Source organism: Mustelus asterias, unplaced genomic scaffold (genome assembly GCF_964213995.1).
Source record: "Mustelus asterias unplaced genomic scaffold, sMusAst1.hap1.1 HAP1_SCAFFOLD_1639, whole genome shotgun sequence".
In the NCBI taxonomy this organism is placed as follows: Eukaryota; Metazoa; Chordata; class Chondrichthyes; order Carcharhiniformes; family Triakidae; genus Mustelus; species Mustelus asterias.
In genome coordinates, this window is record NW_027591584.1 from 26,939 (window position 1) to 53,151 (window position 26,213).

Genomic DNA, 26,213 nt, shown 5'->3' on the forward strand with positions numbered 1-26,213 from the left:
ATCTTCTCCAGAGCCTTCAACATGTCATTGATGAAGACGAACATCTCGCCAAGGCCATCCCCACACCCCCACTTCTTGCCTTCAAACAACCGCACAACCTCAAACAGACCATTGTCCGCAGCAAACTACCCAGCCTTCAGGAGAACAGTGACCACGACACCACACAACCCTGCCACAGCAACCGCTGCAAGACGTGCCGGATCATCGACACAGGTGCCATCATTTCACGTGAGAATACCATCCACCAGGTACACGGCACATACTTGGCCAACATTGTCTACCTGATTCGCTGCAGGAAAGGATGTCCCGAGGCATGGTACATTGGGGAGACCATGCAGACGCTATGACAACAGATGAATGAACACCACTCGACAATCATCAGGCAAGAGTGTTCTCTTCCTGTTGGGGAGCACTTCAGCGGTCACAGGCATTCGGCCTCTGATCTTTGGGTAAGCGTTCTCCATGGCGGCCTTCACGACACACAACAGCACAGAGTCGCTGAGCAGAGACTGATAGCCAAGTTCCGCACACATGAGGACGGCCTCAACCGAGATCTTGGGTTCATGTCACACTACCTGTAACCCTCACGACTTACCTGGGCTTGCAAAATCTCACTAACTGTCCTGTCTGGAGACAATACACATCTCTTTAACCTGTGCTTAACCCTCTCTCCACTCACATTGTCTGTACCTTTAAGACTTGATTACCTGTAAAGATTCGCATTCCAACCATGATTTTGTAAATTGAGTTTGTGTCTTTATGTGCCCTGTTTGTGAACAGAACTCCCACTTACCTGACGAAGGAGCAGCGCTCCAAAAGCGAGTGGATTTTGCTACCAAATAAACCTGTTGGACTTTAACCTGGTGTTGTGAGACTTCTTACTGTGCTTACCCCAGTCCAACGCCGGCATCTCCGCATCATTTAATCTTTCTACCACTGGCAGTCCTGCTTTCTTTCAGCTGCCTAGACTCCAAGCCCTGGATTTCTTCCCTAAACCATTCCCCTTCTCAATCTCTCTCCACTTTTAAGTAAACAGTTTAAAACCTACCTTCTCGACCGAGCTTTTGGTTGCCTATCCTAATATCAAGAGATCATAAGAAGCAGGAGCAAAAGTCGGCCATTTGGCCCATCGAGTCTGCTTTGCAATTCAATGAGATCATGGCTGATCTGATATGATAATCCTCAACTCCACTTTCCAGCCTTATCCTCATAACCCTTGAAAGAGAGATGGTGGCGCAGTGGTATTGTCAATGGACTAATAATACAGAGACCCAGGCTCTGGGGACGTGGGTTCAAATCTCACCCATGGCCGCTGGTGGAATTTAAGTGTGGCATGGTGGCACAGTGGTTAGCACTGCTGCTTTACAACGCCAGGAACCCAGGTTCAATTCCCGGCTTGGGTGACTGTCTGTGTGGAGTTTGCACATTCTCCCTGTGTCTGCGTGGGTTTCCTCTGGGTGCTCCAGTTTCCTCCCACAGTCCAAAGATGTGTGGATTAGGCTAATTGGCCATGGTAAATTGCCCCTTCGTGTCCTGGGATGCGTAGGTTAGAGGGATTAGTGGGGTAAATGTATGGGGTTGTGGAGATAGGGCCTGGGTGGGATGGTTGTTGGTGTAGACTCGATGGGCTGACTTTCTTCTGCACTGTAAGATTCTATGATTGTTTTATGAGGAGAAATTTCTTCAGCCAGAGAGTGGTGGGTCTGTGGAATTCATTGCCACAGAGGGCTGTGGAGGCCGAGACGTTGAGCGTCTTCAAGACAGAAATTGATAAATTCTTGATTTCTCGAGGAATTAAGGGCTATGGGGAGAGAGCGGGTAAATGGAGTTGAAATCAACCATGATTGAATGGTGGAGTGGACTCGATGGGCCGAATGGCCTTACTTCCGCTCCTATGTCTTATGGTCTTATGGTCTTATGGATTCCCTTACTGATTAAAAATCTATCTATCTCAGCCTTGAACATACTTAATGACTCAGCCTCTACAACCTTCTGCGGTAAAGAATTTTACAGATCCACTACACTCTGAGAGTAGAAATTCCTTATCATCTCTGTCTTAAATGGGCGACCTCTTATTCTGAAATTATGCTCTCTGGTCCTAGACTCTCCCACAAGGGGAAACAACCTTGCAGCATCTACCCTATGAAGCCCCCTGAGAATCCTATATGTCTCAATAAGGTCACCTCTCATTCTTCTGAACTCCAATGAGTACAAACCCAACGTATTCAACCTCTCCTCATAAGAGAATTCCTCCATACTCGGGGTCAACCTAGTGAACCTTCTCTGGATTGCCTCGAATGCCAGCATATCTTTCCTTAGATAAAGGGACCAAAGCTGTTCATAGTAGTGGTCTAACTCGTACCTTGTTTAGCTTCAGCATGACTTCTCTATTTTTATACCCCACTCCATTTGAAATAAAGGCCAACATTCCATTTGCTTTCCCAATTACCAGCTGAACTTGCATGCAGGCTTTTATGCACCAGGACCCCCAAATCCCTCTGTGCTGCAGTCTTTCTCCTTCTAAATAATATACAGTTCTTTTATTCTTCCTACCAAAGTGCATAACTTCACCTTGTCCTGCATTATATTCCATCTGCCAAATTTTTACCGACTCACCTAACCTATCCATATCCCATGTGGACTCTTGGGGCAAAATTTTCCCGTCCACCTGCCACAGGAATTGTAGTAGGCGGGATCGGACCATGCAAAGGTCCATTGACCTCGGGCGAGATTATCCGGTCTTGGGGCAAGCGCGACCAGAAAATCCAGCCCTTTGAGTCACGATTAAAGTACTGCTTTTTTTACATGCCCTTATTATCTCCTGGTTTATTCTTCAATTTACAGCATAGCTACTGTTAGGGGGCCTGTAGACTACTCCCACTAGTGTCTTCTTCTCCTTGTTATTTCTTACTTCCACCCATATGTATTCTACATCTTCCGATCCAAGATCATTTCTAGCTATCATACTTATTCCATCTTGTCCTAACGAAGCTACCGTATCACTCTTTTCTTCCTGCTTTTCCTTACAAAAAAAGTCACATAACCCTGAATATTTAGTTCCCAATTTTAATCTCCATGTTATCTCTCTGTAATGGCTTTAAGATCATACCCATTAACCTCAAATTTGTGCCATTAATTCATTTATTTTGTGCCGAATACGACATGCATTTAAATTTCAGTAAAGCGTCAGTAATTTTGCCTTGTTACCATTTTTCCCTTTTTGACATAATTTGTTGCTTTTGTTTAATGTTTATACACTCTGTCCCTTCCTGTCAACACTCTGGGTGGGTAACATTACCTAAATAGCTGCCTTGTAATGCTGCCAAAGCCTTCGTATCCTCTCTCCAGGACCATCTCCCTCTATTTAGTTTAAAGCCCTCTCTACTTCCCTAGTTATGCAGCTTGCAACAACACTGGCCTCAGCACGGTTCAGATGTAAGCTGTCCCAATGATGCAGATCCCACTTTCCCAATACTGATGCCAATGTCCCATGAACCAAGACCCATTTCTCCCACACCTGTCCTTGAGCCATGCATTTATCTGCCCAGTTTGATGTACCCTATGCCAATTTGCATGTAGCTCTAGTAATAATCCAGAGATTATAACCTTATAAGTTCTGTTGTTTAATTTAGTGCCTAGCTCCTCAAATTGTCTATACAGACATTCTTTCCTCCTTCAACCTACGTCTTTGGTACCTATATGGACCACAACAATGAGTTCACCTCCCTCCCACTGCAAGTTCCTTTCCAGCCCAGAGCAGTTGCCCCAAACCCTAGCCCCAGAAGGTAACAAAGTCTTCAGGCCATCCCGATCTTAATTACAGACAACAGTATCTATTCCCCCAGCTATATTATCTACTATAACAACATTTCTCTTTTCTCCCCCCACTTGAACCCCCCTGTACCAAGGTGCTACGTTCAGGTTGCTCATTCTTTCTACAGTCACCTTTCTCTTCCACACAGGGAGCAAGAATTTTGAACTTGTTGGAAAAGGGCAGGGGCTGAGGCTACCTCTTGGGTCGCTCTACCTGCCTCACTTGCGGTCACACCCTCCTGTCTCTGTCCTGACTACTGACCGAATTCAAAGTCGTTAATCTAAGGGGTGTGAAACACAGTGTCCAGGTAACTCTCCCTCTCCCTGATGCATTGCCATGTCTGAAGCTTGTCCTCCAGCTCACTGACTCTTGAAGCCAAAGTTCCTTGAGCAACCAACATTTGCTACAGATGTGGTGACAATGAACCACAATGAGGTCCACCAGCTCCCACATGCTGCAGCCGCAACACATATCTCCTTATTGTGAGTTGGACCAAATTTTGTTTGATAATGCTCCTGTGATAATGATTCATGTTAAAGGCACCATATAAAGGCAAGTTGCCGTTGCGTGTAGTTGTCGGTGTGTGTAATGCCAATGTCCCATCAACCAAGGGCGAGGCCGCAGCTGGAATACTGTGTGCAGTATTGGTCCCCTTATTTGCGGAAGGATATATTGGCCTTGGAGGGAGTGCAGAGAAGGTTCACCAGGTTGATACCAGAGATGAGGGGTGTTGATTATGAGGAGAGACTGAGCAGATTGGGTTTGTACTCGTTGGAATTTAGAAGGCTGAGGGGGGATCTTATAGAGACATGTAAGATAATGAAGGGGCTGGATAGGGTAGAGGTGGAGAGATTCTTTCCACTTAGAAAGGAAGCTAGAACTAGAGGGCACAGCCTCAAAATAAAGGGGGGTCAGTTTATCATAGAATCATAGAAACCCTACAGTATAGAAAGAGGCCATTCGGCCCATCGAGTCTGCACCGACCACAATCCCACCCAGGCCCTACCCCCATATCCCTACACATTTTAACCCGCTAATCCCTCTAATTTACACATTCCAGGACACTAAAGGACAATTTTTAGCATTGCCAATCAACCTAACCTGCACATCTTTGGACTGTGGGAGGAAACCAGAGCACCCGGAGGAAACCCACGCAGACACGAGGAGAATGTGCAAACTCCACACAGACAGTGACCCAAGCCGGGAATCGAACCCAGGTCCCTGGAGCTATGAAGCAGCAGTGCTAACCACGTTTAGGACAGAATTGAGGAGGAACTTCTTCTCTCAGAGGGTGGTGAATCTCTGGAATTCTCTGCCCACTGAAGTGGTGGAGGCTACCTCGTTGAATATGTTTAAATCACGGATAGATGGATTCCTGATTGGTAAGGGAATTAGGGGTTATGGGGATCAGGCGGGTAAGTGGAACTGATCCACTTCAGATCAGCCATGATCTTATTGAATGGCGGGGCAGGCTTGAGGGGCTAGATGGCCTACTCCTGCTCCTATTTCTTATGTTCTTATGTTCTTAAGACCCATTTCTCCCACACCTATCCTTGAGCCATGCATTCATCTGTCTAGTTTGATGTACCCTATGACAATTTGCATGTAGCTCTCGTAATAATCCAGAGAATATAACCTCATAAATTCTGTTGTTTAATACAGTGTTGTTGCAAGCTGCATAACTAGAGAAGTAGATGCCTATGATTGCATCTACATTTTCCCCAAATATGATTAAGCACTCCTTGGAAAGGATACAGAGGAGATTGACAAGGATATTACCTTGAGGGATGCTGACTTCAGTTATGAGGAAAGGTCGGAGAAGTTAGGACTGTTCTCCTAAGAACAGAGGAGATTAAAATATAACCGGGAGAGGTTCTAATAGAGTAGATAGAGGAGAACAAATCCCTTTTGACAAGTGCCTCAATTTGTTAGGATCTGGAACACCTCCTCAAAGGAAATTAAAACTGATTCCACAAATAATTCTAAAAGGAAGTTGGACAATTACAAGGGAACTGGAATTGGGATTGGCCTTTACATCTTTATGTCCTTATAATTGTGCACAATTGTCCAGCGGAAGCCTAACTCTTGATTTTCAATGTTCTGGCATTATCTTTTTCCTTTTATCTTTATGCTTCTAGTTCTAAAGCCAGGTAACCCATATGCTTTTACAACCAGTTTATCAACTTGCCAGTTGCCACCTTTAAGGATTTGTGCACACGGTAACCAAGGAAATAGGTGGGGAATGTGGAACTAAGCATTTCAATGCTATCAAAGAGCGAACACAATGGGCTGAATAGTCTTCTTTGGCGTTGTAGGTTTGTATGCTTTTGTTTTAGGTTGGTCAATTGTTATTCTAGAAAGGGGATCTTTTGCTGTTTAAACAGAAGAATGATTTCAACAACTTTGACATGAACCAGCACTTTTACATCTCTGTGCCTGCTCCAAATGTGCAGCAAAGCTGTTGCTTATGGGGCTACTTACCACAGTGACAGCATCATTGAGGAGCGATTCCCCAAAAACCAGAATGTGCAGCTGCTCATTTACATGGATCTCTTCAAAGACGGACAGGACAGCCACTGGATCCACCGCTGCGATCAAACTGCCAAACAGTAAATTGTACAGCAGGGAAATGTCCTTTAGGCCAAAGGACTCGATCTGACAAATCCCGTAAAGGGACAAGCCAATTCCGAAAACATTCCACATGGTTCCCACAACCGCATACCAAAGAATTGTCCCAATGTTCTCAAAGAAGGGTCTACTAGGCATGAAGTAGCCTGCGTCGAGTACGATTGGTGGCAGCAGGTAAAGAAAAAAGACATCAGTGCTCATAACTGGTGCAGATCTCTCATTCACTCCATAGATTATTCCTCCCATTATCAGGCCCACGATTATAAGGAGGCAACTTTCAGGTACAATAGAGGGCAGTTTGATGTAGAGGTGAAATCCTGAATAGGGTTTAACAAAAAAAAAAGACAGTTCAGTTCTTACACACATTTCAAAAAAGTGAAGAGAATGCTCCTGATAGCACTGATAAAATTGGAAGTGTTAAAGTTTATTAACAGTTTACATCTCAAGCTCTCTTCAAGGTAGCTACAAAATTGAAGTCACCTGCTGTTTGTATACAAATTCACATTTCAACCTCATAGGTAATTTTTTTAAAACACGCACACACAAGTCATTGACGTTCAAGGATATTAATCAATTATTCTTGCTCATTTGCCTCACAAGCTTTGAAACTGTGCGCAGATGTTAAAAATCTGAAGTGCAAATGGAAAATGCTGGAAACACCCAGTATGTCAGTCACCATCTGTGGAGAGACAATTCAGAATTTCAGGTGCTTACATTCCTTAAAACGGAAAGATGAGAGTGGGCAGGCATAATAATGCCAGCTTTACTTGCTTTCCTGAAGGATATGGCTAACACTCTTGTTCCTCTTATGGGTCACTTCTTGTGCTACAACTAAGGCTTTCAATCCTTGACAGTTTCATGAACTATAACTCTACATTTCACTCTTCTCTCGCTGTCAGACCTTGAACAGGCTTATTACACCTCTCAGCCTCCTCCTGCTCCATTCTGAACCAGCAATATTATCTTTTCCATTTTCTTTACAGATGCAGACAAACCTGATATGTGCTTCCAGCTGTTTCCTCCCTTGGAAAATAATTCTCTCAAATTCGGAGGGATTTGGCAGCACGGTGGCATAGTGGTTAGCACTGCTGCCTCATGGTGCCAGGGACCCAGGTTCAATTCCTCAGGTCACTGTTTGTGTGAAGTTTGCACTTTCTCCCCGTGTCTGCGTGGGTTTTTTCCGGGTGCTCCAGTTACCTCCCACAATCCAAAGATGTGTGGGTTGGGTTGATTGGCCATGCTAAATTGCCCCTTTGTGTCAGGGGGATTAGCAGGGTTACGGGAACAGGGCCTGGGTGGGATTGTGTTCGTTACAGATTCGATGGGCTGAATGGCTTCCTTCTGTACTGTAGGGATTCTATGATATGATGATTCCATATTAGATTTGAGGAAAAGACTCCAAGACCAAGGAAAATACTTTCTTTTAGCACTAATTGACCTCACTTTGGCAAGGGTTCCTTGTTGCCATGCTCCACCATGTACTGCCATCATGCGAAGGATAACTATTCCCATTGAAGGGACTTGCGCACATAATCCCAATGGACATACCAGTGCAGGACTGAGAGAGTGCTGCATTGTCAGATGTGATATTCTATTCATTAAACATTAAACTGAAGCTCTCTCTTTCCTCTTAGTTGGACATAGCAATCCCATGGTACTGGTCAAAGAAGAGGAGGGGTTTTCTCCCCAGTGCCCTGGCCAATAGTTAATCCTCAACAAACATCAGTAAAGCACATTAACTGGTCATTAACTCTTGCTGCATGTGACCTTGGCTGCCATATTTCCTATACTACAACAGTAACTAAAATTCAAAACTATTTCATTGGTTATAAAGCACACTGGGATGGCCGAGGTCATGAAAAGTGCTAAATAAATGCAAGTTGTATCTTTTTCCACTGCCGGCCATTTGGCTCTTGTGCTAGTATCTCTAGTTTATGGGCAAGCTGCTCAGCATTTATGGTGCTGATCCCAGTGGGAATGCTCCCATTTCCTGGTGCCCAGTAATCATCCGCTTTTCTGATTGACAGCATTGCAAAGGTCAGTGTTCTTGCAGGTAAATGAAAGGACAGGCAGATGTATGGAGCAGTTGCACAATTATGGAAATCAACACACTGTCGTTGTACCTCTGGGGATTGGGAAGCGAATCCAGCCTAAATGATCAGAGCTAGGTCACGTCTTTTTGCAGATCTTTCGACCCTATTTGATGTTTCTATCGTGACGGGCGGTTAAAATGGGACGAAAGCTTGACAGAAAGCTGCAGGAATACCCAATGCTGGTAGTATTTTTAGCTTTCTGACAAGTCACGAACATTCTGGATGTTTGACTACGCCCACTACTTCTTAAATTAAGTAGTTGCTAATGAACCATCGCACTGACAGCTGCTTAGCAACTGACCAAGACTTTTCCTTTCTCCTGAGCAATATTCAGCTGGGGCCTGACTGTAGCACTGAGTGAGGGATTTAGTAGTGGTAATTGGAAAAATGCTACTCAACTTGCCTCTCACAGAATCTAAAGGATGTTGCACATTTTATGGGCTATTATGGAAGCACAAGTGCCCGTCGTCACCATGGCAACAGTTACTGCTGTCAGTATTTCTCTTGTTTCCCCCCAATCCATCACACCTCAAGGTTTTTATTGTCATCTCCATGTGGAAAATACTAATCAGTTCTTGCAGTAATTGAGTCACATTGCAGATTCAAATATTGATTAACCAAAGTGTATTTGATATCAATGCTTTGTTTTCTCTCTCAGTGGCAACCTTGTTGGCCTTCTCCCAGTTGGGTTCTTGTTCTTGCTGGAGGAGTGAGAAACAAGCATTCTTACTCCTGTCTCTGATCAGATTTCTGCCACTCGTTGCACAAGCAGAACAAGCAAATGTTTCTTGGGTCCAGAAAATGGGCAAGTTTGACAGAAAATACTCCAGAAAATGTGTTAATCACACTCCTGTTCCTAATAATGCGAAGCATGATGTCAGTAGTCGTTATAGCCACTGGAACCTGTAGGATGCAAGTGTTTGACAAAACTGTTCCTTTTTAAACAGTAAGAATCTCACAACACCAGGTTAAAGTTTATTTGGAATCGTGAGTTTTTGGAGTGCTGCTCAGGTGAAGGAGCAGCGCTCCAAAAGCTCGTGATCCAAATAAACCTATTGGACTTTAACCTGGTGTTGTGAGACTTCTTATGGTGCCCACCCCAGTCCAACGCCGGCAACTCCACATAATGGCCTTTTTAAACAAGAAGACCATGGGTGAGATTCTCCGATCTGGTCTGTGCCTGCTCCGCCTTGGGCAGCGCAGTGGCACAATGGTTAGCACTGCTGCCTCACAGGTCCAGGGACCCGGGTTCAGTTCCCAACCTGGGTCACTGTCTGTGTGGAGTTTGCACATTTTCCCCGTGTCTGCATGGGTTTCCTCCGGATGCTCTGGTTTCCTCCCACAGTCCAAAAGATGTGCTTTGGCCATGCTAAATTCTCCTTCAGTGCACCCGAACAGGCGCCGGACTGTAGGGGATTTTCACAGTAACTTCATTACAGTGTTAATGTAAGCCTACTTGTGACACTAAAATAAAAATAAACTATAAACGTGAGAATGGAGAATTGGCGTTCCAGCCAAACTTCAATTCCCTTTCAGCAGCACCTGGTGAATTCCAGCCATGAACAAGTGTGACTTATCATGAAGCAGGAAAGAAAAGAATGAGAAAATAGAAGCAACAGTAGGCCTATTGAGGCTGCTCTACCATTAAATGATACCACAGCTGATCTTCTGCCTGAACTCCATTTTCCTGCCCTATTCTCATATCCCTTGATTGAGAGACAAAACCTTTACCTCTCAGCCATGAACTTTCAATGCCTGGGCATCCAATGCCCCTCTGATATGGAGTTCCAAATGTTCACATTTACCATAGAATCCCACAGTGCAGAAGGAGGCTATTTGGCCCTTTGTGTCCACCCTGGCCCTCCCCTCTACCCTATCCTCATAACCCCGCACATTTACCATGGCCAATCCATCTAACTTCCACATCCTTGGACATTAAGGACAATTTAGTTTCCACCTATATAGCAATTAAATTTCCTCCTCTTTTTTCTCAAAGTTATTGCCACATTCTCCAACTGCTAGACTGACATTGAGATTATGAAGAATCAAAATGTCTTGACAAAGTTAATGATACCATCTTCAGCTCCTACCAACACCCACATACTTCTAAAAAAGCATAAAAGATAGGAGCAGGAGTAGGCTATTTGGCCCATCGAGCCTGCTCTGCCATTCAGTGTGATCACGGCTGACCCTTTATCTCAATACCATATTCCCACGCTCTCCCCGTACCCCTTGACACCTTTAGTGTCTCGAATCTCTTTCTTGAATACAGTGACTTGGGCAACACAGCTTTATTGGTAGGAAATTCCACAGGATCCTCTAAGTGAAGAAATGTCTCCTCATCTCAGTCCTAAATGGCCTACCCAGCACCCTGAGACGATCACCCCTTGTTCTAGATCCCCACTCACTTAGACCCCTATCCACATCCAGGGGAAACATCATAAATTCTGGCATTGACTCCGTTAAGTTCTCCAATTGGAGCTCAAAATGAGTCAATAAACATGACAAGCAGTTTGACACTGATCCCACATCTATTTTGCCACCAAGAACCATTTCTTCCAGTTCCATCAAAAACGCCTTCACTGCCCATCTGCCAAACCCCCCATTATATGTATTTAACACTCCACGGTTTAGTCAGCTATTACTGTGCGCAAACTATAACTCAGTTGAGAGTAGTATGACCCACAGGGCCCTGCATTGCCATCATTCTTATAATTTCCATGCACTTCCGACTCCCATACCCCAGAAATCTGACCATATATCTCGGGGCGGCACGGTGACACATTGGTTGGCAACGTTGCTTCACAACACCAAGGACCGGGTTCAATTCCGGCCTTGGGTGACTGTATGCACGTTCCCCCGTGCCTGCGTGGGTTTCCTCCAGGTGCTCCGGTTTCCTCCCACAGTCCAAAGATGTGTGGTTAGATTGATTGGCCATGCTAAATTGCTCCTTAATATCTGGGGAAATATATGCATGAGGGCCTGGGTGGGATTGTTGTCTGTGCAGGCTCGATGGACTGAATGGCCTCCTTCTGCACTGTCGGGATTCTATGATTCTATATCCTTCTTGATATTCATTGATGGCTGAGATGTGTCTTCCCATAGAAACATTTGAAACATAGAAAATAGGTGCAGGAGTAGGCCATTCGGCCCTTTAAGCCTGCACCACCATTCATAGCTGAGCATGCACTTTCAGTATCCCACCTCTTTCCCTCCATACCTCTTGATCCCTTTAGCCACAGGACCACGTCCAGCTCCCTCTTGAAAATACTTAACGAACTGGTCCCAACAGCTTTCTGTGGAAGAGAATTCCACAGGTTCACAACTCTTTGAGTGAAGAAGTTCTTCCTCATCTCAATCCTGAATGGCTTACCCCTTATTCTTAGACTGTGACCCCTAGTTCTGGACTTCCCCAACATCGGGAACATTCTTTCTAGCCTGTCCAGTTCCATCAGGATTCTATATGTTTCTATGAGATCCCCTCTCATTCTTCTAAATTCCAGTGAGTATAAGTCCAGTTGATCCAGTCTCTCTTCATACGTCAGTCCTGCCATTCCAGGAATCAGTCTGGTGAACCTTTGCTGGACTCCCTCAATAGCAAGAATGTCCTTCCTCAGACTCGGAGACCGAAACTGCACAGAATACTCAAGGTGTGGCCTCACCAAGGCCTTGTATAACTGCAGCAACACATCCTTACTCCGATACTCAAATTCTCTTGCTATGAAGGCCAACATGCCATTAGCTTTCCTCACTGCCTGCTGTACCTGCATGCCAACCTTCAGCAACTGTTCCACCATAACACCCAGGTCATGTTGCACTTCCCCTTTTCCTGAACTGCCATCATTCAGATAATAATCCTCCTTCCTGTTTTTGCCACCAAAGTGGATAATCTCTCAATTATCCACATTATATTGCATTTGCCAAGTATTTGTCCACTCAGCCAGCCTGTCCAAGTCACCCTGTAGCCTCTTAGCATCCTCCTCACAGCACACACTGTCACCCAGCTTAGTGCCGTCTGCAAATCTGGAGATATTGTATTTAATTCCTTTGTCCAAATCATTAATATATATTGTGAATAGCTGGGGTCCCGACACTGAACCCTGCGATACACCACTAGTCACTGCCTGCCACTCTGAAAAGGGCTCGTTTATTCCCACCCTCTGCTTCCTGTCTCTATCCACGTCAATACATTACCCCCAATACCATGAGCTTTAATTGTGCTCACTAATCTCTTGTGTGGGGCATTCTCAAAAGCCTTTTGAAAGTCCAGATACACAACTTCCACTAGTTCATCCTTGTCCACTCTACTGGTCACATCCTCAAAAAATTCTCGAAGATTTGTTCAGCACAATTTCCCTTTAGTGAATCCATGCTGATTTGGACCAATCCTGTCACCACTTTCCAAGTGCTCAGTTATTACATCCTTAATTATTGACTCCAGCATTCTCCCCACCACCGATGTCAGGCTAACCAGTCATTCCCCATTTTCTCTCTCCCTCCTTTTTTAAAAAGTGGGGTTACATTAGCTATCCTCCAATTCACTGGAATTCTTCCAGAGTCAATAGAATGCCGGCAAATGATCACCAATGCATCCACTATTTCTAGGGCCACTTCCTTGATAACTCTGGGTATGGAGCATCAGGCCCTGGAGACTTATCTGTTTTTAATCCCAGCAATTTCCCCAATACAATTTCTTGACTAATAAGGATTTCTTTCAGTTCCTCCTTCATGCTGGACCCTTTGTCCCCTAGTATTTCTGGAAGGTTATTTGTGTCCTCCTAAGTGAAGATAGATACAAAGTATTTGTTCAGCTGGTCTGCCACCTCTTTGTTGCCCATTATGAATTCACCTGATTCTAACTGTAGGGGACCTACCTTTGCCTTCACCTGTCTTTTTCTCTTCACGTATCTATAGAAGCTTTTACAGTCAGTTTTTATGTTTTCTGCAAGCCTACTCTTGTATTCAATTTTCCCCTTCCAAATTAAACCCTTTGTCCTCCTCTGCTGGATTTTAAATTTCTCCCAGTCCTCAGGTTTGCTGCCTTTTCTGGCCAATTTAAATGACTCCTCTTCAGGGAAATCCCAGATTTCCCTTGTTAGCCATAGATGAACCACCTTCCCCGTTTTATTCTTCTATTCTTCAGACAGGGATGTACAGTTGTTGAAGTTAACCCATGTGTTCTTTAAATGTCTACCATTGCCTATCCACTGCCAACACCTCAAGTATCTTTTGCCAGCTTATCCGAGCCAATGCACATCTCATACCATCAAAATTAGCTTTCCTCAAGTTCAGGACGCCAGTCTCAGACTTAACTGTGTCACTCTCCACCTCGATGAAGAATTCTACCATACTATGGTCGCTCTTCCCCAAAGGATCTCGCACCACAAGGTTGCTAATTAATCCTCTCTCATTACACAATACCCAATCTAGCATGGCCTGTTCGTTAGTTGGTTCCTCGACATATTGGTCGAGAAAATCATCCGTCAAAAATTCCAAGAAATCCTCTGCCATCGTATTGCTACCAGTTTGGTGAGCCCAATCAATATGCAAGTTGAAGTCACCTATAATAACTGCTGTATCCTTACTACAGGCATCTCAAATTTCCTGCTTGATGCCATCCCCAACTACTGCCTACTACTGTTTGATGGTCTGTACACAACACCCACTAACATCTTTTGTCCTTTGGTGTTCCGCAGCTCCACCCATACAGATTCCATATCGTCCAGGCTAATGATTTGATTTGATTTGATTTATTATTGTCACATGTATTAACATACAGTGAAAAGTATTGTTTCTTGCACACTATACAGACAAAACATACCGTTCATAGAGAAGGAAACGAGACAGTGCAGAATGCAGTGTTACAATCATAGCTAGGGTGTAGGGAAAAATCAACTTAATGCAAGGTAGGTCCATTCAAAAGTCTGACAGTAGCAGGGAAGAAGCTGTTCTTGAGTCGGTTTTTTTCGTGACCTCAGACTTTTGTATCTTTTTCCCGACGGGAAAAGGTGGAAGAGGGATGCGTGGGGTCCTTAATTATGCTGGCTGCTTTGCCAAAGCAACGGGAAGCGTAGACAGTGTCAATGGATGGGAGTCTGGTTTGCGTGATGGATTGGGCTACATTCACGACCTTTTGTAGTTCCTTGCGGTCTTGGGCAGAGCAGGAGCCAGACCAAGCTGTGATACAACCAGAAAGAATACTTTTGATGGTGCATCTGTAAAAGTTGATGAGAGTTGTAGCTGACATGCCAAATTTCCTTAGTCTTCTGAGAAAGTAAGGCGCTGGTGGGCTTTCTTAACTATAGTGTTGGCATGGGGGGACCAGGACAGGTTGTTGGTGATCTGGACACCTAAACACTTGAAGCTCTCGGCTCTTTCTAGGCACCAACAATATAGGTAATAAATGGGCTGAATTTAGGGAGTTAAGAGTTAAACTAAAAAGTAGGACCTCAACGGTAGTAATCTCAGGATTGCTACCAGTGCCACATGCTAGTCAGTGTAGGAATGTCAGGATAGCTAAGATGAATACGTGGCTTGAGAGCTGGTGCAAGAGGGAGGGATTCAAATTCCTGGGACATTGGAATCGGTTCTGGGAGTGGTGGGACCAGTACCTAATTTATGTTTGGGTAATTAATATTAGAGCAAAGAGTAAGGAATGGGAGGAATTTCTGAAATACGTTCAGGAGAACTTCCTTCATCAGTATCACAGAATCATAGAATCCCTACAGTGCAGAAGAAGGCCATTCAGCACATTGAGTCTGCACCGACCACAATCCTACCCAGGCCCTATCCCCATAACCCCTCATATTTACCCTGCTAATCCCCTTAACAATTTAGCATGGCCAATCAATCTAACCCGCACATCTTTGGACCGGAGCACCCAGAGGAAACCCACGCAGACACGGGGACAATGTGCAAATACCACACAGACAGTGACCCGAGGCCAGAATTGAACCCAAGTCCCTGACGTTGTGAGGCAATAGTGCTAACCACTGTGCCACCGTGCCGTCCCCACATGTTCATGTCCCGACTAGAAAGCAGGCATTGCTGGATCTGATGCTGGGATATAAGAAAGGCCAAAGGGACCAAGTGACTATGAGGGAATATTTGAGTCAGAGTGATCATTGTATCACAAGATTTAGATTAGTAATAGAGAAGAGCAAGAAACAATCGAATATAGAACATCTAAGTTGGAAGATGGCTAATTTCAATGTAATGAAGGGGGCCTAGTCAGGGAAAAGAGACCAAACTGTAAGAGAACAATGGGGGGTCTTTAAGGAAGAGATGCTTCAGGTACAGTCTAGGTATATTCCAACAAGAGTGAAAGATAAAGGAGCCAAAAACAAGACTCCTTGGGTGAAGAGGGATATAGAGATTGTGAGGAAAACAGATGATGAAACAGGAAAGGAGTGTGCATGATGCTTGTCAGGTGAGTTCTTCAAGCGAAAGCCAGGTCAGATAAAATAGGCTGAGAGAGGAAGTGAAGAGGAAAATAAGACAGGAAAAGAGAGGGTATGAGAATGGAATAGCAGTCAATATAAAAGAGAACCCAAACATTTTCTACCAGCATGCAAATAGTAAGCAGATGGTAAGAGGTGGAATGAGGCCTATTGGAGGCAAAGAGGGTGATAAATTCTGAGAGGAACAGGGCAAAGCTCGAATACTTGATAAGTTATTTGGGATCAGTATTTACTGAGGAAGAGAAATCTGACAGAATATCAGTAGGAGCAGAGATACTGGAACTAGTGGATAGTGTGAATATTGAAAGGGAGGAGTGACTGGGAAGATCGGCTATGCTTTAGGTAAGTCACCTGTTCTGAATGGCTTGCATCCCAAGTTGCTAAAGGAAGTGGGGGTGGAGAGGAAGGACTGTCTTAATTTTTCAAAATTCCCTAGATATGTCAGAGGATTGAAGAATAGTAAATGTGACATCCTTATTCCAGAAAGGGTATAAAGGCACTCCTAGCAACTACAGACCAGTTAGTCTAATATCAGTAATGGGTAAGTAACATTTTGGAAACCTTAACCAGAGAGAAAAAAAATCAACAGGCACTTGGAGAGGTTTGAGTTCATCAGGGAGCACCAGTACTGATTTCTAAAAGACAGATCATGCTAATTGAGACTGAATTTTTTTGATAAAGTAACAGAGAAGGTTGATGAAGGGAATGTGGTCCATGTTATCTTTACGGTTTTTAAGAAAGCTTTTGGTCAAGTATCACATGCAAAGCTGATTAACAAAATTGAGGCTTACAGAATAGGCGAGCCAGTGCTGAATTGAATAAAAGAATTGGCTTGGTGACAGAAAGCGGTGAGTCATTGTAGGTAGTTGTTTATCAGACTGAAGGGAGGTCGAGAGTGGTGTTCCCCAAGGATCAATGCTGGAGCCACTGCTTTTTGTTTTACATGAATGACATGGATCTCGGAATACAGAGTAAAATTTCATTATTTGCCAATAGTACCAAACTTGGAGGATTTGCTGTAATAGGACATAGATAAGCTAGCAGGATGGACAGAGAAGAGCCAGATGGAATTTAATACAGAGAAGTGGGAGGTGAGCATTTTTTCTGAAGGGATAGGGGAAGGAAAAAGAGAATTAATGGCAGAGTTTTAAAGAGTGTGCAGGAATAGAGGAACTTGGGGATGTCTGTGCATCAATCTTCGAAGGTAGCAGGACATTGACAGATTGGTTAGTAATGCACTTGGGATCTTGGGCTTCATAAATAAAGACATTGAGGATTAAATCAGGGAAATCATGCTGAACCTTTTTTAAAAATCTGATTTCAAGAGGGTAAAACAAGAGGGTAAATAGGTGGGGATACAGGGATGAGGATGGGTGAGATTGTGGTCGGTGCAGACTCGATGGGCCAGGTGGCCTCCTTCTGCACTGTAGGATTCTATGATTCCATGATAAGAGTATTGCAACCAGTTGTGCTCAGCATGCTATAGGAAAGATGGAAAGGTTCATGTCAGGGTGCAAAGGAGATTTACCAGAATGGTTCCATGGATGCTGGGTTTTTCAGTTACAGGGTGAGTTTGGAAAGCCTGGGGTTGTTCTCTTTGGACCACAAGAGATTGATGGGAGATCTGATAGTTACGTACAATATTATGACAGGCTTAGATAAGGTAGACAAGTAAAAACATCCCATTGATTAATGGCACTAGGAAACAGAGATTTAGGAGCAAGAAATGCAGGGGGAATGTGAAGAAGAACATTTTTAAGCAGTGAATAATAACGAGCTGGAACTTGCTGCCCACACTAATGGTGGAAGTGGAATCAATCAATGATTTCAAAAGGGAATTGAATGGGCACATTAAGGAAATAAACTTCGTAGACGATTACTAAATTTTATGTCTCTTCCACCCATTCCTCCCCTCCCCGCCACATCTTCATCTGTCACAGCTTACCCTCTGAATTCAGCTTCTCTGCCGTTTGGCCATTCACACCCCTTATTCTCTCTATGGACTGCCATTAGCAGCCTTTTCCCCTGGTTTCTGTGGCTATGACTCATCCTTCATTCCCTCATCCATGAATATCTTCCACTTTTTAGGCCTTTTAACTTTGACAAAAGGTCATCTGGACTCGAAACATCAGCTCTTTTCTCTCCTTACAGATGCTGCCAGAACTGCTAAGATTTTCCAGCATTTTCTCTCTTTGGGTTCAGGAAATAAACTTGCAGGGCTACAGGGACTGAGTGGGGGAGTGGGACTGACTCGATTGCTCTGCAGAAGCTGACATGGACTCAATGGGCTGAATGGCCTCCTTCTGTGCTGTAAATGACTCCAAGACTCCTGCCAGTCATCCTCAATTAAAAGATCTAGAGAGAGTAAGAGGCCAGAGAGAAAGTTCCAAGGGGTGGGAGAATGCAAGGGATGGGTAAAAGGATCCATTGTGGGAGTGGGAAGACTCGTGGCCAAAGAGGTCAGCATGGAAGTGTAAGTGATGGAAGCACTGTGCTGAGCACACAATCCATTGAGATATGGGCTTAAGGGGATGAAGCAAATTAAGGCTTTTTGTAAGGGTAGATGATTCAGAGTGAGAGAGGGGAAGGTCGGAGGAAGGTTATGACAAGATCATGATAGGCTTGGATAGAATGGATAATCAGAGTCTTTTTCCCAGGGTCAAAGGGTCAATAATTTGGGGGCATAAGTTGAAAGTGAGAGGGGGAAAGTTTAAAAGAGGTGTAAGGAGCAAGTTTTTCACACAGAGGGTGGCAAATGCCTGGAACGCGCTGCCAGAGGAGGTGGTGGAAGCAGATTCTATAACAACGTTCAAGAGGCATCTGGATAGATACATAAACAGGCAGGGAATAGAGGGATATGGCCCACGTAGAGGCAAGAAAATATTAGATTAGAGAGGCATCTGTGTCAGTACAGACTTGGTGGGCCAAAGAGATGGAGTCAGAGGATAAGTGAAGAGGAAGGAGGATTCATGGGTTGTTGATATCCACGGCTGAAGATGAGAACCTTCATACCTGAAATGAAGATTTAAAAGTTTTTTTGTGAAAGTTACCTTGAATCATGTAGACAGCAGCAGTTTGGGAAGACGGCTCACCACCACCTTCTCAACCAGGGATAGGCATAGAACATAGAACATAGAACATAGAAAGCCACAGCACAAACAGGCCCTTCGGCCCACAAGTTGCGCCGATCACATCCCCACCTCTAGGCCTATCTATAGCCCTCAATCCCATTAAATCCCATGTACTCATCCAGAAGTCTCTTAAAAGACCCCAACGAGTTTGCCTCCACCACCACCGACGTCAGCCGATTCCACTCACCCACCACCCTCTGAGTGAAAAACTTACCCCTGACATCTCCTCTGTACCTACCCCCCAGCACCTTAAACCTGTGTCCTCTCGTAGCAACCATTTCAGCCCTTGGAAATAGCCTCTGAGAGTCTACCCTATCCAGACCTCTCAACATCTTGTAAACCTCTATCAGGTCACCTCTCATCCTTCGTCTCTCCAGGGAGAAGAGACCAAGCTCCCTCAACCTATCCTCATAAGGCATGCCCCCCAATCCAGGCAACATCCTTGTAAATCTCCTCTGCACCCTTTCAATGGCTTCAACATCTTTCCTGTAATGAGGTGACCAGAACTGCGCGCAGTACTCCAAGTGGGGTCTAATCAGGGTCCTATAAAGCTGCAGCATTATCTCCCGACTCCTAAACTCAATCCCTCGATTAATGAAGGCCAGTACGCCGTACGCCTTCTTGACCGCATCCTCCACCTGCGAGGCCGATTTAAGAGTCCTATGGACCCGGACCCCAAGGTCCTTCTGATCCTCTACACTGCTAAGAATGGTACCCTTCATATTATACTGCTGCTTCATCCCATTGGATCTGCCAAAATGGATCACCACACACTTATCCGGGTTGAAGTCCATCTGCCACTTCTCCGCCCAGTCTTGCATTCTATCTATGTCTCGCTGCAACTTCTGACATCCCTCCAAACTATCCACAACACCACCTACCTTGGTGTCGTCAGCAAACTTACCAACCCATCCCTCCACTTCCTCATCCAGGTCATTTATGAAAATGACAAACAGCAAGGGTCCCAGAACAGATCCCTGGGGCACTCCACTGGTCACTGACCTCCTAAATGCTTTCCTCTTCAGTGGCATGCACATCCTCAGAATGTTGTAAACCTTTTTCTTTTGATGTTGTGTCATGCTGCTCATACTGCAGTACTGGGATGCGTTTTGACACCATATGGCATTATTGTGTTTTTGACTCTGAGAGAGCACTATTGCTACACATGGAATCTGAACTGGTTTCTGGAGAAAATGGGACTTCAAGTTTAGGTCATTGGTTCCAAAGCTTATTGAAAGTACTACATCATAAATAATCAGCAAAGCAAACTCCATTCTGATGATAAGCATGGGAAAGTATTCTCAGTGCTTCTCACACACGTGAGGATGAGCACCCATTCAAAAGATCATTCCGGATTTCCTTCAGTGCAGTTATTTGATTAAATTCTCCTCAACTCTCAATTTCTAATTCTGGGAAATTATCTGCTTGCTGCGCAGAATTAGTGCTGGCCATAGCGCATGGTGTCACAATGATAATGCGAATGAGTTTAAGGTTTGTGGTGTACAGTGCGTGAACACAAAATACAAAACAGCATTAGATGTTCAACCATGATCTCTCTGTAATTGAGGTTTTTACTGGCAATTACTCACACTGTCTTTGGAGACTGGCCAGTTATTTAAAGTTTATTTATTAGTGTCACAAGTAGGCTTACATTAACACTGCAATGAAGTTGCTGTGAAAATCCCCTAGTCACCACACTCTGGTGCCTATTTGGGTGCACTGAGGGAGAATTTAGCATGGCCAATGCACCTAACCAGCATGTCTTTCAGGCTGTGGAAGGAAACCGGAGCACCCGGAGGAAACCCACGGGGAGAACATGCAAACTCCAGACAGACAATGATTCAAGCCGGGAATTGAACTCAGGTCCCTGGCGCTGTGAGGCAGTAGTGCTAGCCACTGTGCCACTGTGCCATATTATAATCACTGTTGTGTGAATACTGGATCCCGACATCAGAAAAATAGGTTTTCAGTGTTTTTGTTCAATTAATTGTGGGGATTGGGGCATCACTGGCAAGACCAGTCAGTTACCCTTGAGAGGGTAGTGGGAGATCTTATTTCACTGCTACAATCTATGTGATCAAGGTGCTCCTACTCTGCTGTTTAGGAAGTCATTCCAGGACTTTGCCTCAGCTACCATGAAGGAATGGCGGGATGTAGCCAAGTCAGGATGTTTTGTAAATTGGAAGTGGTGGTGTTTACCTACTGCTCTTACCCTTGCAGCTGTTGTGGGTTTGCGAAGAACTGTCGAAGGAAACTAAAAATGAAAACCAGAACTGTCCATAAATAATTTTTTTTATTCATTCGTGAGCCAGGTTGCTGGCTGGCAGCATTTATAACATTTCAACATTCTAGCACAAGTCTTTTTGCGAACTCTTTTTAGTGCCGAGTGAACTTGGACGTAAGGTCACTTTCTGCTACTGCAATGTATTATTGATGGATTGAAGCAGTGCAGTTGCTCAGACTGGCACACTGCCCTAATGCATCTGATTTGTGGCAGCCATGTTGTGCTGCGATTGGATATTTGCTGCTGGAAAGGGCTGCCAAAAATGTCCTGGATGGTATTCAGCTTCTGAATCATCTTGAAGCCCCATGCTTGGACAGTATTCCTTCATACTCCTGAGGTCTGAATGAAGTATAGGGGGGAAATGTCACTCAAACTCCCAACATTCTGACGAAGCTCTGATGAAGTGTCATCCAGAGTCGAAACAGTAGCTCTCTTCTCTCTCCACAGATGCTGTCAGGTCTGTTGAGACTTTCCAGCATTATCTGTTTTTGTCCCAACTAGTATGTTTCCTCATTTAAAAAGAGAACGTAGGGACCATTTACATTCATTTGATAGCAGTGCGCCAAATTTACCTTTGCTGATCGGCAGATCTGACCATCTAATGATTGTAAAGGGGAGCAGAAAGTACCCGCAATGCAATCTCAGCACAGTCTCAAATGGCTCCGTTATGTAGAAATACATTGAGAGTACGACAAACTGACAGGCCATTTGGCCCAACTGATCTGTGCCATTGTTTATGCTGCATATGAGCCTTCATCCGCTCCCCCATCATCTCTCTCCATCAACATACTCTTCTATTCCTTTCTCCCTCATGTGTTTTTCTAGCTACACCTTACATATTTGCTGCAACTTACTCCTTAATTTTAAAGTTTATTTATTTGTAGGCTTACATTAACACTGCAATGTGAAAATCTCCTAGTCGCCACACTCTGGCACCTGTTCGGGTACACTGAGGGAGAATTTAGCATGGCCAATGCACCTAACCAACACATCTTTCGGACTGTGGGAGGAAACCCACGCAGACACGGGGAGAACGTGCAGACTCCGCACAGACAGTGACCCAAGCCAGGAACCAAACCCGGGTCCCTAGCGCTGTGAGGCAACACTGCTAAGCACTGTGCTTGTCACAAGTTTAATCATTATCTGAGAAAACTAGTTTCTCTTTAATTTCTTATTGAGTACTTTACTGCCTATCTTATATTGATGGCACCTTGTCCTGATTTTACCCACAAGAGGAAACATCATCTCTTTGTATCTCCTATCAAATCCTTTCATAATCTTCACAACACTATTGGGCCACCCCTCGGTTTTCTCTTTCCTCGGGGAAAAAAAGCCTTTGCCCAATCAACCCTTCCCGGTAAGTACAAAATACTGGTTCTGGTATCATCCTTCTAAAGCATTTTGCACTTTATCCCATGTCTCTATGTCCTGTCCTAAAAATGAAAACCAGAACTATCCATAAACAATTGAAACATTCCAGCACAACTCTTTTTGCAAACACTGTTTTAGTGCTGAGTGAACTTGGACGTAATGTCACTTTCTGCTACTGCAATGTATTATTGATGGAATGAAGCAGTGCAGTTGCTCAGACTGGCACACTGCCCTAATGCATCTGAATATGGCAGAATACAATAACATTTATATCATAAAAAGTAGCAGGCATCGTACACCTCACCAGAAGCATCAGGACAAAGAAATGTTGATTAAAACTTAAATTATTGAGCAATTAAGCACATTAAAATCCCCAGCATCATCCCATCTATAGTTTATCATTCATATATGCTCACCTCCAGACATTTTACATAAAAAGTATTTGATTGATGGGAGAATTGCACTGGCATCAAATGTACTATAGCCAATGAATATATCTCAGTAAACCAGGCTCTACATATCACTAACAAAAATGCTAAAGATTGCACCAAAATCAAACATTTAAGTATTGATTCCTTTAACATGTAGGGGAGAATTTTCCCATTCCGTCCGCCACGGGAATCGTAGCATTGACCTCGGGCAGGATTTTCCAGTTTCAGGGTGAGCTCGGCCAGAAAATCTTGCCCATACTTTTTGGTGTCAAGATTTTAATATGTTATAAGATAACAGGCCCTATTTTACCATTTTGATTCTAAGTGCTGGGCGGACTTCAAACTGGGAGTATTTCAGATCCAACTTTTAGACCCGTTCTCCGGTGCCCCCATACGCACTCTGCCTACAAAAATATCAGTGAGTCCGAATCGCACTGCACAAGCCTGTGGGCGGGGCTTAACGCACCTGAAATCCTGTAACTCCGGTCGGCACCTCCAACTGCGCATGCGCAGAAAAAAACTGATAGAATGCCGCTCCCCTGTCAGATCGCTCCCGGGCCGGATAATGCCTCCTCTTGGCCCTCACAGACACTGCCCCACCCCCACAACATTACTGGCCCACTTATCCTCCCATTCCTCCCAACCAAATCGCAGGCCCCTCCCCCCTTTCCCCCCCCACCGATCTCAGGTAGAGTGACAGCGGACTCCCCTTTCCCTCCACTGATCACAGGCAGAATGGCAGCAGACCCCCCCCCCCCCCCCCGACCACTGATTTCAAGCAGAGTGGCAGCAGCCCCACCTTCCCCCCACCACCAATCTCAAGCAGAGAGCCGTTGGACGCTCGGCACTTACCTCCTCACTAACTGGAGCGCCCGAATTGGACTTACATGGAGCATGCCTGCTTTGCACCAATTCTGGATGGGCGAACGCGGTGATAAAGGGGGAAGTGCTGGTAAAATTGGGCGTGCAGCCCATTAAGACAACTTAAGTGCATGCAAATGCATTTAAATGATCGTGGCGCCCATTTCGGGTGTGGTCCTGATCACGGCCATTTTCGGGCCTTGGTAGCAGGGGAACCAGCACAGGGGCGGGCGCAGATCACATCACTCGCCTCACTCCCAACTTTACCAAGCTTTCCATGCCCGAAAGCAGGCGCAACGCGATGGAACACTTGGGCCCAACAAGTTTGCATTCAAAATGAATTAGGAAATGTCTATGTTGTTTTGCTGAACGTTTATGACCACAATGGAATACTTATGTTTCAGCAACAGGTGGTAGTAGTGGTGGCTGGGGTTTATCAAGAGACAATGGAACCTTTACAAAACGTTATCCACAAAAACCCTACAGAAACCTGCAAACTAATTCCTCAGCTTTGAAACCTCATGTCTTTCAATCTATTACATCGGCAAGAACTTGCATCAAACACTCCATCCAATTTTCATTAAGAGCCATTCCGTTAGAGTGGTGCAGTGGGAATTGATAGTTTTGTGACTGACATTTTGAGTAAAGTGACAACCATGATGTCCATCTTTAGAATGTCCATGACAGTTTTTAGGGTATGTGGAATACATATACATCAATATACTATTATTATATATTATTATATTAATACATCAATACATATATATCAATACTTAAAAATTTGTTTTACAAGACATGAGCATCGCTGGCAGGGCCAAAATTTATTGCCCATCCCTTACTGCTGTCCAATCCAGAGCGCATTTGAGAGTCAACCACATTGCTGTGGCTCTGGAGTCACATGTCGGCCAGAGCAGGTAAGGATGGCAGATTTTCTTCCCGAAAGGACATTAGTGAACCAGATGGGTGTTTACAACAATCGACAATGATTTCATGGTCATCATTAGACTTTTAATTCCAGATTTGTATTGAATTCAAATTTCACCATCTGCTGTGGTGGGATTTGAACTCGAGTGCCCAGATCTTGCTCTGGGTCTCTGGATTACTCGTCTATTGAAAATATCATGACCCACTGCCTCCCCTAAATTTATATATATTATTATTATATATTTAAACAATTATATTAGGGTTAAACATCAGAATTCATTTAGCGATTAAAAATGACTTCAATGAGGCAGCAGATCCTAATAATGCGGGGGCGGGGTGCGGGTGGGAGGGGGTGGGGGCGATTCTCCCATTCAAACCCGCTAATTTTTTGGCAGGTTGGGCCGAGAGATTCACATGTGTGCTCATTTGCGGGATTCGCGCATGAATTCCTGATGCGTACACACCTCCAAGCGACGGATATCCAACCGGTCAGGACCACACTAGAAACCGGTGACAACAGCAGGTAGGTAATTTTAACCTATTTTTAATGTGATTATCGGACCTGGGACTGAATTCTCAGGGCCCGAGAGCATCTGCCACCCGCCAGGACAATTTCACTCCAGTGGGGTTTAGAGTAGCTCCCCACTTTCGGGGAACTAGCGGGAGACACGGCTGGAGGGAAGGGAGAGCACTCGGGGCCCTTCAGGAAGTTGGGCAGCAGGGGTTGATGCCCCCTGGGCATGGCCACCTTGGCAGTGCCAGCCTGTGCCCCGGCACTGCCCAAGGGGCAAAGTGCCCTTGCCCAGGGGGCACTGTGGTATTGCCCACCGGGCATTGGGCCGTGCCAAGGGGGCAGGGTCTATTGGGGAAATCGGGGGTGGGGGGGCCAGCTGGGATCGGTGTGGGTTTGGGAGGTCCTGCTGCCACTCAGCCTGCAGGGAGGCCAGCGATCGGGGCGGACTGAGGGAGGGGGTTGATGTGCCGGGGGGGCGTCTGCCTCCTGTGGGGGGGGGGGGGTCTGCCGAGGTGGGGGAATTGTCACTGCTGTGGGGGGGAGGGGGGGCAGGGGGGGGCAGAGCGGGGTCGGGGCTGGCCCGGGAATGTTTGTGGGGGCCGCGATCGGGCCATTGGGGGAGCTGGAGTGGCAGCACTGTGGGGGTCCCGAGTTGGCCAGCGATCGAGCTGGCCAGCAAACTGCAGGCCACTGCGCATGCGC

General features: G+C 45.1%; 1 protein-coding gene across 1 annotated transcript in view; it reads right to left on the reverse strand.

Annotated features, from left to right (window-relative positions):
- Positions 1-26,213, reverse strand: part of LOC144488533 (sodium/hydrogen exchanger 2-like) — a 52,934-nt gene that overhangs the window by 17,397 nt on the left and 9,324 nt on the right. The window contains exon 3 of the mRNA XM_078206587.1: positions 6,296-6,759. Coding sequence (XP_078062713.1) covers positions 6,296-6,759 — 464 coding nt within the window. The remainder of the gene's footprint in view (positions 1-6,295; positions 6,760-26,213) is intronic.